The sequence below is a fragment of the Dendrobates tinctorius genome, unplaced genomic scaffold, assembly GCF_039654945.1.
Source record: "Dendrobates tinctorius isolate UK_male_01 unplaced genomic scaffold, ASM3965494v1 ptg000143l, whole genome shotgun sequence".
Lineage (NCBI taxonomy): Eukaryota > Metazoa > Chordata > Amphibia > Anura > Dendrobatidae > Dendrobates > Dendrobates tinctorius.
Window position 1 is genome coordinate 200139 of NW_027361810.1, and position 20916 is coordinate 221054.

General features: G+C 53.7%; 2 protein-coding genes across 3 annotated transcripts in view; one reads left to right on the forward strand and one right to left on the reverse strand.

Moving 5' to 3' along the window:
* Positions 1 to 81, reverse strand: part of LOC141049132 (kalirin-like) — a 159265-nt gene extending 159184 nt beyond the window's left edge. Inside the window, exon 1 of the mRNA XM_073545270.1 lies at positions 4 to 81. The gene's annotated coding sequence lies outside the window, so the exon portion shown is untranslated. The remainder of the gene's footprint in view (positions 1 to 3) is intronic.
* On the forward strand, positions 65 to 16370 carry CCDC14 (coiled-coil domain containing 14). 2 transcript variants are annotated; one of them, XM_073545261.1, is made up of 13 exons: positions 65 to 215; positions 5948 to 5997; positions 6889 to 6970; positions 7737 to 7809; positions 8316 to 8438; positions 8614 to 8787; positions 8862 to 8938; positions 9045 to 9528; positions 10051 to 10192; positions 11291 to 11364; positions 12193 to 12357; positions 14287 to 14419; positions 15391 to 16370. In XM_073545261.1, exons 1-13 carry the CDS (start codon positions 186 to 188, stop codon positions 16280 to 16282), a joined length of 2499 nt encoding a protein of 832 aa, XP_073401362.1. In that variant the 5' UTR covers positions 65 to 185; the 3' UTR covers positions 16283 to 16370. The 2 variants fall into 2 exon arrangements, with proteins under 2 accessions (XP_073401362.1, XP_073401363.1); XM_073545262.1 differs by lacking the exons at positions 65 to 215; positions 5948 to 5997; positions 6889 to 6970 and adding an exon at positions 7276 to 7379.
* Positions 16371 to 20916: the final 4546 nt, after the last annotated feature.

The following is a 20916-nucleotide window of genomic DNA, read 5'->3' on the forward strand; positions in this document are numbered from 1 at the left end:
AACCTGAGGTAAAAACAACTGAAACTACAACAGAGATGACGGAACTAACACTTCCGGTCACGTGGGCGGCACAGGCTTCCCGCCTCTGAGCGCCGCTGCACGGAGCTTCCGGTTGTCGTTAGTTTCCAAGGCGACACTTCCGGCGCGGCAAGAACGAGAAACTGAAGCTGTCACATTGTCCGAGGATGGCGAGAGCTGGAGGCCGAGCCGGGAAGGTGAGGACCGGGGAGCGGAGGAGAGACGGGAGGAGGACCGGGGAGCGGAGAAGAGACGGGAGGGCGAGGAAAGACGGCAGGGAGCAGAGGACCGGGGAGCGGAGGAGAGACGGGAGGAGGACCGGGGAGCGGAGGAGAGACGGGAGGGCGAGGACCGGGGAGCGGAGGAGAGACGGGAGGGCGAGGACCGGGGAGCGGAGGAGAGACGGGAGGGCGAGGACCGGGGAGCGGAGGAGAGACGGGAGGGCGAGGACCGGGGAGCGGAGGAGAGACGGGAGGGCGAGGACCGGGGAGCGGAGGAGAGACGGGAGGGTGAGGACCGGGGAGCGGAGGAGAGACGGGAGGGTGAGGAGCGGAGGAGAGACGGGAGGGTGAGGACCGGGGAGCGGAGGAGAGACGGGAGGACCGGGGAGCGGAGGAGAGACGGGAGGACCGGGGAGCGGAGGAGAGACGGGAGGACCGGGGAGCGGAGGAGAGACGGGAGGACCGGGGAGCGGAGGAGAGACGGGAGGACCGGGGAGCGGAGGAGAGACGGGAGGGGGAGGACCGGGGAGCGGAGGAGAGACGGGAGGGCGAGGACCGGGGAGCGGAGGAGAGACGGGAGGGCGAGGACCGGGGAGCGGAGGAGAGACGGGAGGACCGGGGAGCGGAGGAAAGACGGGAGGGTGAGGACCGGGGAGCGGAGGAGAGACGGGAGGGTGAGGACCGGGGATCGGAGGAGAGACGGGAGGGTGAGGACCGGGGAGCGGAGGAGAGACGGGAGGGTGGGGACCGGGGAGCGGAGGGAGCAGAGGGACCGGGGAGCGGAGGAGAGACGGGAGGGGGAGGACCGGGGAGGGGAGGACCGGGGAGCGGAGGAAAGACGGGAGGGGGAGGACCGGGGAGCGGAGGAAAGACGGGAGGGCGAGGACCGGGGAGCGGAGGAGAGACGGGAGGGGGAGGACCGGATGAGAGACGGGAGGGCGAGGAAAGACGGGAGGGAGCAGAGGACCGGGGAGCGGAGGAGAGACGGGAGAGGGAGGACCGGGGAGCGGAGGAGAGACGGGAGGGTGAGGACCGGGGAGCGGAGGAGAGACGGGAGGACCGGGGAGCGGAGGAGAGACGGGAGGGGGAGGACCGGGGAGCGGAGGAGAGACGGGAGGGCGAGGTCCGGGGAGCGGAGGAGAGACGGGAGGACCGGGGAGCGGAGGAGAGACGGGAGGACCGGGGAGCGGAGGAAAGACGGGAGGATGAGGACCGGGGAGCGGAGGAGAGACGGGAGGGTGGGGAGCGGAGGAGAGACGGGAGGGTGAGGACCGGGGAGCGGAGGAGAGACGGGAGGGTGAGGATCGGGGAGCGGAGGAGAGACGGGAGGGTGGGGACCGGGGAGCGGAGGAGAGACGGGAGGGAGCAGAGGAGAGACGGGAGAGGGAGGACCGGGGAGCGGAGGAGAGACGGGAGGGTGAGGACCGGGGAGCGGAGGATAGACGGGAGGACCGGGGAGCGGAGGAGAGACGGGAGGACCGGGGAGCGGAGGAGAGACGGGAGGACCGGGGAGCAGAGGAGAGACTGGAGGGGGAGGACCGGGGAGCGGAGGAGAGACTGGAGGGGGAGGACCGGGGAGCGGAGGAGAGACGGGAGGGGGAGGACCGGGGAGCGGAGGAGAGACGGGAGGGGGAGGACCAGGGAGCGGAGGAGAGACGGGAGGACCGGGGAGCGGAGGAAAGACGGGAGGGTGAGGACGGGGGAGCGGAGGAGAGACGGGAGGGTGAGGACGGGGGAGCGAAGGAGAGACGGGAGGGTGAGGACCGGGGAGCGGAGGAGAGACGGGAGGGTGAGGACCGGGGAGCGGAGGAGAGACGGGAGGGTGAGGACCGGGGAGCGGAGGAGAGACGGGAGGGTGGGGACCGGGGAGCGGAGGAGAGACGGGAGGGAGCAGAGGAGAGACGGGAGAGGGAGGACCGGGGAGTGGAGGAGAGACGGGAGGGTGAGGACCGGGGAGCGGAGGATAGACGGGAGGGTGGGGAGCGGAGGAGAGACGGGAGGACCGGGGAGCGGAGGAGAGACGGGAGGACCGGGGAGCGGAGGAGAGACTGGAGGGGGAGGACCGGGGAGCGGAGGAGAGACGGGAGGGGGAGGACCGGGGAGCGGAGGAGAGACGGGAGGGGGAGGACCAGGGAGCGGAGGAGAGACGGGAGGACCGGGGAGCGGAGGAAAGACGGGAGGGGGAGGACCGGGGAGCGGAGGAGAGACGGGAGGGGGAGGACCAGGGAGCGGAGGAGAGACGGGAGGACCGGGGAGCGGAGGAAAGACGGGAGGGTGAGGACCGGGGAGCGGAGGAGAGACGGGAGGGTGAGGACGGGGGAGCGGAGGAGAGACGGGAGGGTGGCCACCGGGGAGCGGAGGAGAGACGGGAGGGAGCAGAGGAGAGACGGGAGAGGGAGGACCGGGGAGCGGAGGAGAGACGGGAGGGTGAGGACCGGGGAGCGGAGGAGAGACGGGAGGGTGGGGATCGGGGAGCGGAGGAGAGACGGGAGGACCGGGGAGCGGAGGAGAGATGGGAGGGAGCAGAGGATAGACGGGAGGGGGAGGAAAGACGGGAGGGGGAGGACCGGGGAGCGGAGGAAAGACGGGAGGGGGAGGACCGGGGAGCGGAGGAAAGACGGGAGGGCGAGGAAAGACGGGAGGGCGAGGAAAGACGGGAGGGAGCAGAGGACCGGGGAGCGGAGGAGAGACGGGAGGGTGGGGAGCGGAGGAGAGACGGGAGGGTGGGGACCGGGGAGCGGAGGAGAGACGGGAGGGTGGGGACCGGGGAGCGGAGGAGAGACGGGAGGGAGCAGAGGAGAGACGGGAGGGAGCAGAGGAGAGACGGGAGGGAGCAGAGGAGAGACGGGAGGGGGAGGAAAGACGGGAGGGCGAGGACTGGGGAGCGGAGGAAAGACGGGAGGGGGAGGACCGGGGAGCGGAGGAAAGACGGGAGGGGGAGGACCGGGGAGCGGAGGAGAGACGGGAGGGAGCAGAGGAACGGGGAGCGGAGGAGAGACGGGAGGGGGAGGACCAGGGAGCGAAAGAGAGACGGGAGGACCGGGGAGCGGAGGAGAGACGGGAGGGCGAGGAAAGACGGGAGGGCGAGGACCGGGGAGCGGAGGAAAGACGGGAGGGCGAGGACCGGGGAGCGGAGGAAAGACGGGAGGGGGAGGACCGGGGAGCGGAGGAAAGACGGGAGGGGGAGGACCGGGGAGCGGAGGAGAGACGGGAGGGGGAGGACCAGGGAGCGAAAGAGAGACGGGAGGACCGGGGAGCGGAGGAGAGACGGGAGGGGGAGGAAAGAAGGGAGGGCGAGGACCGGGGAGCGGAGGAAAGACGGGAGGGGGAGGACCGGGGAGCGGAGGAGAGACGGGAGGGCGAGGACCGGGGAGGGGAGGCGGAGGATCGGGGAGCGGAGCGGAGGAGAGACGGGAGGGGGAGGGCCGGGGAGCGGAGGAGAGACTGGAGGGGGAGGGCCGGGGAGCGGAGGAGAGACTGGAGGGGGAGGACCAGGGAGCGGAGGAGAGACGGGAGGGAGAGGACCAGGGAGCGGAGGAGAGACGGGAGTGGGAGCAGAGGAGAGGCAGGAGGGGGAGGACCGGGGAGGGTAAGGATTGGGGAGCGGAGGAGAGACGGGAGGGCGGGGAGCGGAGGAGAGACGGGAGGGCGGAGAGCGGAGGAGAGACGGGAGGACCATGCTCACATTTGCCATCAACGTTTTTGCTCCACTAATCTTCACTCTCCTTCGCTATCCCCAAACCCCTGCACCCTCAAACCAAATAACTATCTCCCCCTCCCTCTTACCCCCCCACCTCACTTTATCTGCAGACATACTCCTTAACCTCAGACCTCTCCTACTGACATACACTACAAAACGATCACTCTCCTTCACCCACCTACTTTCCCTTTCTCTGCTTCTTCTCACTGCTGGTGACATATCCCCCAATCCTGGCCCCCCCCCCTGCCTCATACATTCCACTAATCCTCACCCCTATCTTTCTCACACTAAGAGAAACTACCGCAATCTCTCACACTTAAAACCCGTGCCACTGACCCCCTCCCTCCCGCACCCTCTTTCTGGGGCACTTTGGAATGCTCACTCCATCTGCAACAAGCTCCACGTGATCCACGACCTCTTTACCTCCCGCAACCTTTCCTTCCTGGCCCTCATTGAGACCTGGCTGACACCCCCTGACACAGCCTCCTCGGCCGCACTGAGTTATGGTGGCCTCCACTTTACCCACACTCCTCACCCTGGCAACAGACATGGCGGAGGAGTGGGCTTCCTCCTTTCTAAAAACTGCTCCTTCAACCCTATCCACCCCCCACCCTCCCTTATCCTCCCTTCTTTCGAGGTTCACTCTGTCCGTATCTACTCTCCCTCTAATCTCCAAATAGCTGTCATATACCGACCACTGGGCTCAGCCACTACCTTCATTGACCAATTTTCCACCTGGCTCCTCCACTTTCTCTCTGCTGACATCCCCACCATCATCATGGGGGACTTCAACATCCCCATTGACACCCACCAACCTCCAAACTCCTGTCACTTACCTCATCCTTTGGACTTACTCAGTGGTCCTCCACAGCCACCCACACAGATGGACATACATTAGACCTCATCTTCACCCGCCTCTGTTCCCTATCTAATCTCACAACCTCTCCCTTCTCCCATCTGACCACCATCTACTCACCTTCTCATCCTTGTCCTTCTCACCTGCCCCCCATGTCCAGCCACTAGCACATCCTTGCAGAAACCCTGCACACCTAGACATTCACAGACTCTCTTCTACCTCTGTCCTCCATATCTTCAGTCCACAACACGGACAGTGCCACCGCTTTCTACAACGCCACCCTCACATCAGCCATAGACTCAGTCGCTCCTCTCATGCATGGCAAAGTGCGACAAACCAATAGGCAACCCTGGCACAACAACCTTACCAAAAAACTTCGACAAGCATCCAGGGTCGCAGAGCGGCGTTGGAAGAAAACACGCCTGCCAGACGGCTTCACTGCTTTCAAACAAGCTACACTTGCCTTTAAATCAGCCCTCATCTCTGCTAAACAGACCTATAAAACAACTGTTCAGCACATTCAACTCTCTCGTCCGCCCACCACTGCCACCTCCAACTCCCCTCATCTCTGCTGAGGACTTTGCCACCTACTTCAAAAACAAGATTGACTAAACAAGGCAAACCTTTACAGTTCCACCCCAACCGCTCCACATACCAGACCTCTGCCCTTCCCTAATAACCTCCCTCTCCAGCATCACTGAAGGAGAGCTTACTCATCTCCTTTCCAAATCACGATGCACTTGACCCCATCCCTTCCCACCTGCTCCCCAACCTCACTAACATGCTCATTTCAGCCCTAACACCTCTGTACCAGTTTGTCATTGTAAATTTGTTGTGGAAACTTGTTTACTGTTAACGATATCTATAACTTTGTATGTAACCCCTTCTCATGTACAGCACCATGGAATTAATGGCGCTATATAAATAAATAATAATAATACGCTCTGGAGGCGGAGACTTAGGGTGATCTATGCACCGCCCATAGTTTCTAACAGCTCATTTACCTATAACAAAAGGTGTATTTCTCCAAGACAGTGGATGCAGGTATCATGGTGTCATGTTATTCAGCTTCCTCTGACCTGCGGCCCATATAGACTGCTCAGGAGAACAATCACTGACACATTCCCTTTAACGTTTGAAATCTTGTTTCAGGCTCTCTCTTCTGGACGTCTGCCACTGCGACCCGTAACCTGTAAGAAGGGGTGAGTGGAGTGTCCTCGGGCGCAGGCTCGGGCCTCATTCTGCTGCACGTCTCTTCCTGTCAAGGGGGTTCTGGGGTGCAGACTCGGGGTGCAACCTCGGGCCCCACTCTGCTGCACACATCTCTTCTTGTCCAGAGGGTTCTTGGGCCTCGTTCTGCTGCACACCTCTTTTACTGTCCTGGTGGATCTGGGGCGCAGACTCTGACTCCACTCTGCACACTCTGACTCCACTCTGCTGCACACGTCTCTTCTTGTCCGGAGGGTTCTCGGGCCTCGTTCTGCTGCACACGTCTCTTCTTGACCGAAGGGTTCTTGGGCCTCGTTCTGCTGCACACGTCTCTTCTTGTCCGGAGGGTTCTTGGGCCTCGTTCTGCTGCACACGTAGCTTCTTGTCCGGAGGGTTCTTGGGCCTCGTTCTGCTGCACACGTATCTTCTTGTCCAGAGGGTTCTTGGGCCTCGTTCTGCTGCACACGTCTCTTCTTGTCCGGAGGGTTCTCGGGCCTCGTTCTGCTGCACACGTAGCTTCTTGTCCGGAGGGTTCTTGGGCCTCGTTCTGCTGCACACGTATCTTCTTGTCCAGAGGGTTCTTGGGCCTCGTTCTGCTGCACACGTCTCTTCTTGTCCGGAGAGTTCTCGGGCCTCGTTCTGCTGCACACGTCTTTTCTTGTCCGGAGGGTTCTCGGGCCTCGTTCTACTGCACACGTCTCTTGTCCGAAGGGTTCTCGGGCCTCGTTCTGCTGCACAGGTCTTTTACTGTCATGGGGATCTGGGGTGCAGGCTCACGCCTCGTTCTTCTGCACAGTCTCTTAACATCCGGGGAGTTCTGGGGCGTAGGCTCGAGCTTCGCTCTGCTGCACATTAATTTGTTAACGTTATCATTTTGTCTCTAGTTTTAAGGGTGAAGTAAGGAAATTCTCTGCTACATCTGTGGATTCTGGATACTCACTTTGTTCCACTGACTCAGAAGACCAGGTAGGGACCTTTTGTGCTGGTGAAGTGATGGCACCAGCTGCGGTGGGTGAGGCTGAGAGGGTTGGAACCAGTATCCTGTTCTGATAGAGCAGTGATGATTGCGAAGTTTCGGGGGGGGGGGACTTACTTTTCTTTACCATGCATGTCCACACCTGCTGACTCCTAGTATGGTGTCTGCCGTCTACAGGGATACATTCTATGTGCCTGTGATACTGTAACAGTAGCCATATTGGTTGTCACACGGTGTTCCCAGAGCCAGACATATCAAAGCTGACTAGGGATCGGCTCATATATTCGCAGGACATTGGTGCAGCGTCGGGTCGCTCCTGCTTCTTACTTGTTGGAATCTACCACAATGAGGCCATCGCACCAGGCTGGCTACTTAATGTGGAGCTTTGGATGGTGGCAGGTAGGAGGTGGTTCTCGGGGAGTAGTGACCAGACTTCTGGACCAGGAACCTGGGAATCGTTTCACTCACCTCTAAAAATGACTGAATCCATATAGATACAGGAAAGATATATATCTTTGTACCGTGTTAGCCAGTAGATAGAAAAACATTCAGAACTGAGAGTCCTCAGTGGTTGGTACCTTTTAATGGCGAACTGAAAAGTTAGCCATTAAAAGGTATCAACCACTGAGGACTCTCAGTTGCGAATATTTTGAATCCATATATTCAGGGGACAGAGAGGACACTCCAGGGGATTTTCAGGCCGTGGTTTTAGAACTAGATGTGAGGATTGTTGCTAATACTACCATTCTGTTTCAGGTTCTGGTCATTAATCGCGGTCTGGACCGTTGTGCCGCTTTGCTACATGACCTGTTAGAGTGTGACGTGAAAGGTACGAGCTCTCGCCAGGCTCTGGGGGGTGACGTGAAAGGTACGAGCTCCCTGGGCTCTGAGGGGTGAAGTGAAAAATAAGAGTTCTCCCCTGGTTCTGGGGGGTGAAGTGGAATGTGCGATTTCTCCCCTGGTTCTGGGGGGTGAAGTGAAAGATACGAGTTCTCCCCTGGTTCTGGGGGGTGAAGTGGAAAGTACGGGCTCTCCCCTGGTTCTGGGGGGTGAAGTGAAAGATACGGGCTCTCCCCTGGTTCTGGGGGGTGAAGTGAAAGATGCGAGTTCTCCCCTGGTTCTGGGGGATGAAGTGAAAGATACGAGTTCTCCCCTGGTTCTGGGGGGGTGAAGTGAAAGATACGAGTTCTCCCCTGGTTCTGGGGGGTGAAGTGAAAGGTGCAAATTCTCCCCTGGTTCTGGGAGGTGAAGTGAAAGGTACAGGTCTATCCGGGCTCTGTGAGTGATGTATCCGCAGCTCTACATTCACTACTTCTGTTTATTCCCATCACGCAGAGAGTCAGCTGAAGTCTCACAAAGGACCTGTCATCAAAGAGAATGTCAGATCTTCCACCATGAAAACGAAGAAAACTGTGGTGAGAAGGCACGCGACGGCCACACACATCCACAAGGAGAAGGGTGAGTGTCTGACATCGGCAGGGGTTTAGGGTAAGCTCTAGAGAAGCGTGAACCTAATGTGGGATCATCAGTGGATGATCCTTATGCAGCCTAATGATGAGTGTCAGCTCTGTGGCTATGCTTGTCCGAGGTATCGGGAATTCTGATACCTTTTTTCATTGTTCTCTTTTTTTAGGAAGCTTCAGAAGGACTGTGGCCCCTGGGCTATGTAGTGCTGAGGCACAGAGACCCCGTGTGACTTCTCCTCCTTTGATTGTGCCTTCCCATAATTTGGACCATGTAACTACACAGATGCAGCGCTTAAACAGTGTGTCCTCTCCGGTGACCTGCACTGCTTCGTCTGCTCCAGGTAGTTCCCAGCTGACACATGAGGTGGATATTCTGCTTCTACTACTTCTCGGTCTCCTCTTGTACCTTTCCCAGGTCCTGAGGCTTCTGCTCGGTACAACTGTCGGCTGCCTACCTCTACACCAACCCCACAACATCCTGCAAATCTCTGGGTAGGTGACATTTCATATTCTTGCTTCCTTATTTTTTGCCACAGGATTCTGAATCACTTTATGTGATTGAACGTTGAAGTGTCTGACCATTATCCTTGTCTTATAGAGCTCCAGTGATGCCGATTTCCACCAGACCGTGCCACCAGGGGGCATCACTCACTTTCCGTCCTCCATACCTGCATCCTCAGCTTTCGCCTTGCCCAGCAATATACAAGCACCAGCACTTCATAACACCATGGTGCCCACCGGCTACCAAGCAGCCCATCATGCCAATGTATTGGATAACTACAAGAGCCTGATCCAGGACTCGGGTCTGCTGCAGTGTGTGGCCGCTCACTTAGCTCAGCTACAACAGAATGAAATCCACTTACAGAACCAGGCAGCAGCATATACAAGGGAGTCTGAATGTGAGAGAGGGGGACCCCCGACAGAGAGCGACGAGGATGATGCTACCGGTGCCGTGCCTGTGCGAGATATCAGCTGTCAAACAAGTTTTAGCAAACATAAGAAGACACCCGAGAAGATGGAGAAGAAAATACAGACGGTGAAATATTTGCTAGGAAACATCAAGTCCTTGGTGTCAGATCGCGGTATGTGTGACTATTAGGGGGTGTTCCTCTTATTGTGACCCCTCTTAATAGCACAAAGTGGCAGGCAGGCTTCAGTGACGTGTGGGGGCTGCCAAATACAACCACCTAAACCATCCAGGTGAACCCAGACTCTGCCTGGTGCCAAGCCTGGAGTAGCAGTGGATGTGCTTTGCCAAGTGGGGTGCGCAGCCACAGAGACGAGACCGGTGCAGATAACCTTAATAAGTCAATGGGGTTGTCTAGATCTCCCAATAGGGCATCAATATCAGGACATGGCAGCGCCAGACCCTTTAACCCTTCATGACCATTCATGCTGTAAGTTCAGAGGGATCAGACTTTTGTCTCCTCTCATCCCCATTTTCTGGTTGATCATTTACTGCAGATATTAGTCCTTTCCTGTAAAATTCTGTTGTAGATGTGTGAGATTTCCAGGTGACTGCTGCAGAGTCGTAATCTACATGTATTGGTAATTATCGATTGTTGTAAAGATTCACTTTGTGCTCTGCTCTCCGTTCCCTGCAGGTGATGAGGAGGCGAAGCGTCTGGTTACGGAGTTGGAGCACCGTGTTTCTCTGCTGCCCGCTGCTGTAAGCGACATAAGTGTTCATGCAGAGATCGCCCTGGCGCTGCAGCCTCTGCGGAGTGAGAATGCTCAGCTACGCAGGTAACATGTCGTCATCGTCCTCCAGGATCATATCCGCCCCTGTAGTTACCCGTCCAGGATGGCATCAGGAACGGTACAGGTGTATAGTACAGAGGCAACTAACATGTGGAGGCTTCATGCTGTACAGCTCTGCGATTTGTAAATCTCGACTGCTCCTCTCGGACTGTAAGTCTCCCAATAATTGTGTGATCACACACGAGACGCAGATCTGGGGACAAGAGCTGCTCCTATAAGGTCGACATTTACTGCTCCGGCTGTAGAGCAGGAATGCAGAATAAGGCGACCTTCAGACTCCTGTTATCTGGTCACTGCTGTCCATGGCACCTGGGAAATCGTGCAGTCCATGGGGGTGCAGAAGAAAAAAATGCAGCTGGCACCCTGCAAATCATTATTGTGCGCAATATAAGGCTAGTCCTAATTGTCTGCAGATAAAGGCTCGCAGCTGCACCCCGACTCCCGCAGCTCCCGTCTGTGGATGTGATTGTCTCATCAACCACCACAGCCATCCTAATGGAGACAGATTCTTTCAGATCCATCTGGCTCAATGTTACGTTCAGAGGGATCTGTGAATTCCTTTTTTTTCTCCCTCGTGTGGAGTGATGCAGCGGCCAGAATTAGCACATCGCTCCATACTGTCTGTACAGAGTGAGCAGGATTGCGGAGAAACGTCTAAAATGTCATTTACTGAATAATATAATGCTAGCTATCATTCAGACTAAACACTGTGGTCATAGAGATGTAATAGAGCTATTCCTGGTAATATACGGGTAGAATGATCTGATGTCAGCACTCCTTCCCTTTCCCCTTTTTCCTATAATATTTAGCTATGTTAAATTATTATTATATTTAGCCGATTAATGTTTTGAGGAAATTTTTGTAACAATGTACAATGACTGGAGGCCAAATGATTGTTAAATATGACTATTTAAAATTAATAAAAAGTTTATGGTTAAAAAAAAAAATACTAGCTGCTCCTCTGCTGATATCCGAGCATCAAGAGTAATATCGCTGCTCTTCTCCTCCAGGGCAGAAATCATAAAGCTGCAGGTTTAGATGATCATGGTTTAACCCTTCTGTATCCAACTTCATTATTTTCAGGAGATTACGAATCCTCAACCAACAGCTCCGAGATCGGGAGCGAGGAACGAGGACTGAGGAGCAGAACTCTGAAGGTGAATCACTTAAAGGGGCTATATGGATAAAAGGGGTGTCTGGGGAGAAAAACTCTTACCAGATGTTTAGATTGGTTTAAAAGGGAACCTGTCACCTGATTCATGCTGCCCGAATGGCATAAATCGGCGCCCTGCCCCATGATTGTCACCAGGCATGCTTTTCTCTAAAACGATGGATCTATGAATACAGGTGCACCCAGACCACAGTAATGGAGACGGGCTCTGACCCTGTCTGGGCAGCAGGTAAAATATATAAAGGACCCCCGTATTTCTTCCTGTTGCAGCAATGACGTCTGGTCGCAGGGACATGTGATAGCTGCAGCCGTGATCCACTACTGCCCGTGACTGCAGCGATCACATGTCCCTGTGATGAGATTGCATTATACAAGCAGGAAGTCTGGGCCTGCAAGGAACCAGGGGCCTCTGCCTCTTGCATCTGTCTCTAAGATGGGGTCCCACTACTGTCCCCCCTGAATGGCCTGGATTATACCACTCCGAGCTGCCAGTAATGAAAACTTTCTTTCCAGATTTTTTGTGATTGAGTAGCGGACATGATGAATCGTGTGTTTATTTGCTATGATGTCTGAGGATACGGCTCCCAGACCTGTTTATAGGTTCTTGCACATAGTTTTTGTGACCTCAACCATTTTTTCTATTGGGGAAGGGGGCAGACATGTTGCTGTTGATGGCGGCAACCTGAATCATCTGTGCTTGTTTACATACTTGAAGATATTTCACAATTTCCCGACATCTGCAGATGTCTACAGATCGCAGCTGGAGTAGACGAGATGATACGAAGTCCTCATAGACTTGTCCTGTCCTCTGCAGTGACCTCACTTCAGTCCATGAATGAGGCCCTACAGAAAGGGCTGGAGTCTGCGCAGAGCGAACATCGGGATCTGCTGACAGCGATGGAGGCGCAGAGGGAAGAGAGCAGGCGGATGGCCCAGATCATCCAGGAGAAGGAACGGGAAATTGTTACTGTGAAGAAAGGCAAGTGACCACTTGTAAATGTTTTATACTCTCCCATGGTGGCGTCGCTGCACGCTCTGCACCCCTACATGGACAGAAGCGGGGACTCCTACACTGACATGGCATGGTTGTGTTTAACTGTATGGAGGACCACAGGATAGGTGCTATCTTATTGCTGGGACCCCCATCAATCCTGATAACTGGGCTCTGATGGGCCTTGAAGCAATGGCTGCTTCCTGGTCTTTGTCGCTCCTTTCAATGTCTATAGGACAGTCAGACTTGGCTCCACTGTCTTTGGCACTCCCATAGACAATGCATAGGCTGATGGTCATCACATCAAAGCCTGTTCTAGTGATCAGCAAGAAATGCCCAAGGTACAATAGAAGAAGAAGTGATCCAACGATGTTGCTGCCGTGTCTCCCGGCCGCCACGTGACATTGGCTGCAGGAGTGGTGTGACCTTACAGTCTGCGGCCACTGATGGGTTGCTGTTGTGAATTCGCTTTCTGGCCTCCCTCTGGTTATTACTGAAGGTAGTGGAGCTGGTCAGATCGACAGAGGGGTTGCGAGTTCTCTTTCTGGGCTCCCTCTGGTGGTTACTGGAGGTAATGGAGCTGATCTGATTGACAGAGGCTTTCCACCTGGCAAGGATGATGACGATTGGAGATCTGGGGTTTCAAATTGGGATTTAAGACAGCCGACTCCCTCTATCCCTGCTGGTGATTTGCTTCCTGTTCCTCCTGAGGTCTGATGTCTCCATCTCTGTCCCTGCATGTTCAGCTAAGTTGTGTATTTGCTATTCTGTTTGCATTTGATCTGGTTTTGTCTATCTCTTCTTGGTGCGGGTAAGCTAGCTCCGGCTGGGGCTGTGCTGAATCACCGCCCATATGTTACTGCTTGTGCCATTTTGTTTTATCCCCTGTTAGATTGGCCTCTTTTTGCTCTGCTTTCAGAATATAACAAAGTGCTGATATAGTGGGGGGCGAAGTCGTGTGACTTCAGTGTTTTTGTGCATCAGACGTGTTGGACTTTTTGCAGGGTTTTTTGCGTGATTGCAGACAGTGTCTTTCCTTTCCTGTCGTGTCTAGTCAGTGTGGGCCCCATCATTTGCTCAGTCTATTTTCCTTCCTGTGTTTGTGTTTTCATCTTGTCTCACCGACAATATATGTTTGGGGGCTGTCTATTCCTTTGGGGTCTGCTCTGGAGCAGTTTAGATTTCCCCTTTCTTGCTTTAAGATTAGTTAGTTCTTCGGCTGTGCCGAGGCGTCTAGGATCATCGTAGGCACGCTCCACGGCTACTGCTAGTTGTGTGGATAGCATCAGGGGTCTGTAATCCGCTTAAGTACCAACCTCTCTGGTTTTCTGTGGCTTAGCCTGGACCTGCTCTCCTCCTCGGTGACCCATTCATAACAGGCTGCAGCTCTCATAGTGCCGGAAGACACAGCGGCAACAATATGGTAATGGCGCCTGTCCAGGAGGGGATTGTGCAGGGCTGCGTAGTTGGTAAGCCAAACATCTGACTCCGACTCCTCAGCATCAGTCACCACTGAACATGGACATAAAGTGCAGCACAGATTCATCTCCAGTAAAAGCCGAGATGATGAGATCAGGAACAGAACAACATTTATAGGATACTTCAGAACTTTCCCAAATTCTTATGAAAACATTTACAGCACATGCTGCATTGTACTACTGCACCCAACGGATTATATATGATTGGAGTCGGAGTTGGTTCCTTTTATACCGACTTTGACTCCACAGCCCTGGGCGTGTGTACTTATGACTCATTACCTGGGGCACTTAGCATTAATAAAGGCTTGTGCAGCAGTGGACAACCCATCTAAGTTTAATATAAGAGCAAGAATGATAACGCAGCTCCTAAGTGTAACGATCCTGACACTGAGTATGCCATCGCTTTTCCAGAAGCCCTGAATATGTTTCTGTATTTTAGAAGTGGATGAGGCCACAGGGAAGATGAAGTCCGTCCAGTTTCAGTTGGAGGCTTCAGAGAAGGAGAAGCAGATTTTGGGGATTACCCTGCGACAGCGGGATGCAGAGGTCGCCCGTCTCCGAGAACTCACGCGGTAAGAAAGATGGCTTCCCCCTTCCCAGCGTCGTCCTGGTTTTTCATTTACTAGGTGTCAATGCTGTCAGCCTTGGGCCATTGTCTAGTGACCGTTGCAGCGCTCCAGGATCAATAAAGAGGTTACTCAATGTAAAGAGGTTGTCCACTACTAGGACCACCCCTTCTTGATAAAAATGTTTGGCCCTCATAAATAATAATAGTTAAACTGACCTCCCGTGCCGGCGCCCTTCCCGCTGTGTTGGCACTCGCTATTCCTGGGCCCAATCGTGACCAATCAGCGGCAGCGGCACTGTCCCCGTCTCCTGTCGAATTGAGCAGGAAGTCTGAGATCAACTGCTCCCGGACTTCCTCTTCCTGTTCAATTTGTCCAGAGGCGGAGACTGTGCCGGCAGCGCTGATTGGGTGCTGGTGTTACATGTCACAACAGCAGAATGGGAGAACGAGTGCCAACACCGTGGGAACGGCATCGGGAGGGAGTAGAAGCTTTATTATTTTATGGGGGCCAAGCTAAGGGTATGACAAGAGGTTGTCCAAGTAGGAAGTAGGCTAGGCACACAGCCGGAAGTGGCTGAACTTACATTGTTTCCATAACCTCCATAGAAAACACTGTTTCCATAACTCCTATAGAAATAAACGGGTAACAGAAACTGCGCAGTTCGTCTGTCTTATGGCTCTGCCTCCTGTGGTCGGTGTCTGGACAATTCGATTTCTTTGTCCGTGGTGCTGTGGCTTTTTTCCATTCCTGCAGCCAATCTCTGGCAGCAGCGGTGACCCGTTGCGCAAGGCACCGACCGGTGCTGGTAACGAATCAGCCGTGGTCATCTATTCAGTAGGACCTGTTGTCCCGTTACCCATGGGACCTGCATCTATTACAGAGCTGCATGGGAAGCCTGGGACTTATGGTACTCCTACACAGAGTTATTGTGCAGAATTTTGATTGGTCTCTCTAAAGTTTGTTTCTCCTTACAGGACTCTACAAGCCAGCATGGCCAAACTGCTCTGCGATCTCGGTAAAGACACACCGAAACACAAGCCTGGCACCAGCCTGACACGGGCAGCACTGGGCAGCTATGACCAACAGCTCCAGAGTGAGGAGGGTCCTGCCAGCACCTCTATACTGAATTATCTGAAGAGGCTGGAGACAGACCAGGTGTTCACAGGCACGGACCCCATATATTCTGATAGACCTCTGCTCCCACCCAGTGCCCAGGTAATCTGCGGGAAAGGGGCGAAAGCTGATGTTAGCGAGGATTATAGGATCAGTCAAGCACATGTCCCTAATGGTGGCCCCCAAAGCGCTCGTCCTGCGGCACCCCCTTACAGCCCCCCTAAGTCCAAACCACAAGAACTGGGGCATGAATCGTTTTATCAAACCAGCACTGAGCCCCGGCCAGATGACACCTTGTATCTGCCTTTAGTGCGTAGCCCATGTAAGTACGACGTGTCCCTGAGGCGGATGTGCACCCCACCCAAGGTTCACAGTGTGGACAGAGACCTGGACTCTGGCAATCAGGATGACAATAAGATCAGACTCTCGGAGAAGAATCCTGGCGTCCTCGAAGCTTCAAGCCATATGCCCCACACATCCGATCTGACCTCCAAGACCCTTCAACACGACCATAGGCTTGAAGCATCTGCACCTAGAATCCCACATCCGTCAAATCCACCCCCTGTCTTACTGCAGATCCGGGGCGATCCACCCAGCGAGCGCTCAGAGTATGAGGGAAAACCAGATTGGAGCATATGCTCCTTTTCCACCTTCACCTCTCACGATGAGCAGGACTTCAGGAATGGCCTCGCTGCCCTGGACGCCAATATAGCTGACCTTCAGAGGACCTTACAGAGCGGCGGCCGGAAGTAAAGGGGCCGAGCCCCACCCTAATTATGTCATAAATTATAATATAAATTGTGATTGCTAGAAATATTTGTAATAAAATCAAGAATTGCAATCGCCTTCGTAGTGCAGAGGGGATGGATGGTATAAATGCTGGACATCGGGGGTCTTACATGTTACTGTCATATCTGCAATGTAAAGGGAAAAGGAAGATTGCTGGGAAAAATAGGTTAATAATCAGAGTCTAGCAAAACAATTCACAGGCCCCTCAGGCAGCAGCCATGGTAGTGGTCTGTGGCTGCTGGACCAGAGCCCTGTGGTCCTCTTACCAGCGCCATCCCTGGGCCTCTCCTGATGGCGGCCTGTCATGCACCACGCGTGCATCCCAACAATGACGCCCCACTGAGTTTAGCAATCAGAAGAGGCACAAGTCTGAGGGTCTGGGGACTCTGGTCCAGCAGCTGCAGACCACCACAATGGCTGCTGCACCCAGGGCCAGTGAATCACAAAGAACTAGATGTAGTAGTGTGTGAACCTGGGACAAACATCTACAAGTGTCCACACTGGCGTCAAGGCTTAATAAAAAGGCAAGCAGAGTCCAAATGTACATACACAGAAGTAAGCGCCCAGTGTCCTCCGCCACCGTCCTACATGTGTCCTACATCTCCCACCGGAGTAACCTTACATCAGCCTGCTGGGTCCCGGCCCGGAGTCTGCGCTTCCTGCCTGCAGATCCTGTGCGGTGCTTGGCGTGGCCTCCAGAGATTGTACTTGGGTTTACTGGACATCCCACAGATGACAGACAGCTGGAGAGAAGTCCTCAGCCCGATCCCTGGTCCCTTCCTGACCGCCCATTATCCGCTGCCATGACGAGTTACCCTATATAATAATCAGGGCAGAGGTGCAGCCAGGTGGCAGCAGGACGTTGCCTTCTTTCCATAACACATCCTGGTACCATCTCTTTCCCCGTATGAGGCGCACATGATGGAGGAGGTGGAGTGTGATCCATCAGAACGAGCTGACACCTATCCATGGCTCCTTGGTCCAGATCCGATGATCACCTGCATACTGTAGGGGCTGCAGAAATGTAATTCATGCACAAGTACCGTGTTGCTCCAAAACTAGGACAGAGTCTTAGGTTTTTTGCTCCATAAGATGCGCTAGGGCTGATTTTCATGAGCTGTCTTATATTCCATGAACATTAATCACCAAAAGAAAATGTAGTAACTAAATGTATATAATGTACAATTTATTGAAGAATGATAATTCTGATATAAAAATCCATTAGCCAGAGGACGGCACGACATAACCAATAACTAGGGAAAGGTATGAACATACCAATTACCGTAGTGGCCCTGAGGGGAGTATTCGTCACACGATAAGACCTAGCGTGTATCTGACAAATCGATGTGCTACCAATTCCTTCTGGAAACCAAGTCTCATCATTTGATGAATTAGTTGTGTGCCATTTATTGCCGCATTGATACATTTATATTTTCATTTTTCACTAAATTGCGTTTTATCCACATTCTGTGTTACCCGATTATTGGCTCAGTTGCCCATTTTCTTACCTGATCTGCTGTATTCCTGGTGTGGAGCTGTATATACCGTCCTATAGTGCTGGGTACGTACTGTATTAACGGTGGTTTAAATTACCTACTGACATTTACAATTATTATTCTCTATGTACTTGGACCGCTTGCTAATACTGGTTTACCCCTGAAATAATTGCACTCACCAGACCCCAAACAATTCCGGTAGAGTTGGTAAGTGGATGGGCTCCCACACACAAATCTGTGTCACTGTCAGGTCCCGTTGGCCGCAGTTGTCTCCCACTGGTGACCAGAAGCAGAAAGACTCTGAGGAGCGGAGCGATACCGGTACCCGATCTGTGTATGAGGGTTGCGGTGCTGCTGGATCCTCGAGGGTCCCCGACAGCTGCACATCTGCAATCGGCACTTCCCAACGCTAATTGCTTGGGGTCTGGTGAGTGCAACTCTTTGGGGGGGGGGGAACACTTTCTTATTGAATCACAACTAGGGTTTATTTTTTAAGCATATTCTAAAAAGTCTGAGAAATCATACTAGGGCTTATTTTTGTGAATACACAGTAGTAATGCTCTGTGTCTCCTGCCACCTTTCTGTCACAGCTGCAATGCTCTGTGGGTCCTGACTCCTTTCTGTCATAGCTGCGATGCTCTGCGGACCCTGACACCTTTCTGTCATAGCTGCGATGCTCAACGTCTCCTGACACCTTTTCGTCATAGCTGCGATGCTCTGCGTCTCCTGACACCTTTTCATCATAGCTGCGATGCTCTGCGAGTCCTGACACCTTTCTGTCATAACTGCGATGCTCTGCGGACCCTGACACCTTTGTCATAGCTGCGAAGCTCTGCGTCTCCTGACAGCTTTTCGTCATAGCTGCGATGCTCTGCGTCTCCTGACACCTTTCTGTCATAGCTGCGATGCTCTGCGTCTCCTGACACCTTTCTGTCATAGCTGCGATGCTCTGCGTCTCCTGACACCTTTCTGTCATAGCTGCGATGTTCTGCGGACCCTGACACCTTTTCGTCATAGCTGCGATGCTCTGCGTCTCCTGCCACCTATCATACCTGCGATGCACTGCGGACCCTGACACCTTTCTGTCATAGCTACGATGCTCTGCGGACCCTGACACCTTTCTGTCATAGCTGCGATGCTCAACGTCTCCTGACACCTTTTCGTCATAGCTGCGATGCTCTGCGTCTCCTGACACCTTTTCGTCATAGCTGCGATGCTCTGCGTCTCCTGACACCTTTTCATCATAGCTGCGATGCTCTGCGTCTCCTGACACCTTTTCGTCATAACTGCGATGCTCTGCGGACCCTGACACCTTTTCGTCATAGCTGCGATGCTCTGCGTCTCCTGACAGCTTTTCGTCATAGCTGTGATGCTCTGCGTCTCCTGACACTTTTCTGTCATAGCTGCGATGCTCTGCGTCTCCTGACACCTTTGTCATAGCTGCGATGCTCTGCGTCTCCTGACACCTTTGTCATAGCTGCGATGCTCTGCGTTTCCTGACACCTTTTCGTCATAGCTGCGATGCTCTGGTCTCCTGACAACTTTCTGTCATAGCTGCGATGCTCTGCGTCTCCTGACACTTTTCGTCATAGCTGCGATGCTCTGCGTCTCCTGACACCTTTTCGTCATAGCTGCGATGCTCTGCGTCTCCTGACACTTTTGTCATAGCTGCGATGCTCTGCGTCTCCTGACACCTTTTCTGTCATAGCTGCGATGCTCTGCGTCTCCTGACACCTTTTCTGTCATAGCTGCGATGCTCTGCGTCTCCTGACACCTTTTCTGTCATAGCTGCGATGCTCTGCGTCTCCTGACACCTTTTCGTCATAGCTGCGATGCTCTGCGTCTCCTGACACCTTTTCGTCATAGCTGCGATGCTCTGCGTCTCCTGACACCTTTTCTGTCATAGCTGCGATGCTCTGCGTCTCCAGACACCTTTTCTGTCATAGCTGCGATGCTCTGCGTCTCCTGACACTTTTCTGTCATAGCTGCGATGCTTTGCTGGCCCTGACACCTTTTCATCATAGCTGCGATGCTCTGCGTCTCCTGACACCTTTTCTGTCATAGCTGCAATGCTCTGCGTCTCCTGACACCTTTCTGTCATAGCTGCGATGCTTTGCTGGCCCTGACACCTTTTCATCATAGCTGCGATGCTCTGCGAGTCCTGAGCGCTTTGCATCTACATTGATCAGTAATTTAGGAGCCTGATTCCCCCCTCAGGGTAGGTGACGTTCCCCATCAGTGCCCTTGCACCCCTCTTCTCGGTGTTCGGCTCGGGCAGACATCACCGCTCCTTTTCGGCCACTGGTCTTTACAGTTACTATTTTTCCAGCTTTCTACACGTTTATGGGATAAACCAAAAGAAATGACCTGGAGTAGAGGTTGTACGTGCCGCGGGTAGGAACCTGTTCACACTGCCACTGAATAGACAATGCTGAAGAATCTGCGCCCATGCCGCGCAGCAAGTAACAAGCAGCAGTGCATGAGAATATCAGGGGTCTATTTCTTACAAGCCCCCTTATTCCCAGCACCGTTGTTGAAACCATTGTGAGGTCTTTGCTCTTCGCACATTTATCGAGTTTTTCAATTTTGCAGACAATTGTTTCCTTCTTAATTTCTTATTTGGAGCCAACAATAATAAAACACAAATTCTAAAATTAACACTTTTGTACAGAGGATCTCAGGAAAAGCCACAACTGGTTGGGGGGGGGGCCGCACAGGGGCCGAACGCCATGAAGCCCAAGTACATAAACGCATTTAGACCTAAAAATGGTGTAAAAAGAAAACCCTATATGAAAGTTGTTCTAAAGGCCAACAACCCCTATAGGAGAGCGGACAGGTCAGTCACTGCTCTACATCCAACCCAGTGGGCACCACGGCCAGCACCGATAATGTTCTGGGTGATTGGGTCACAGGTCACTTTTTGAATGTTTAAAAAAAAAAAAATGAATATTTAACTTTTTCACAAAAAACTTCAGGTTTTTTTTTTTATTTTACCAAGGGTAACAGGAGAAGTTAGACTGCAAAAGTTATTGTGCAATTTGTCCTGAGTACGCTGATACCTGATATATGGGGGTAAACCACTGTTTGGGCGCATGGCAGAGC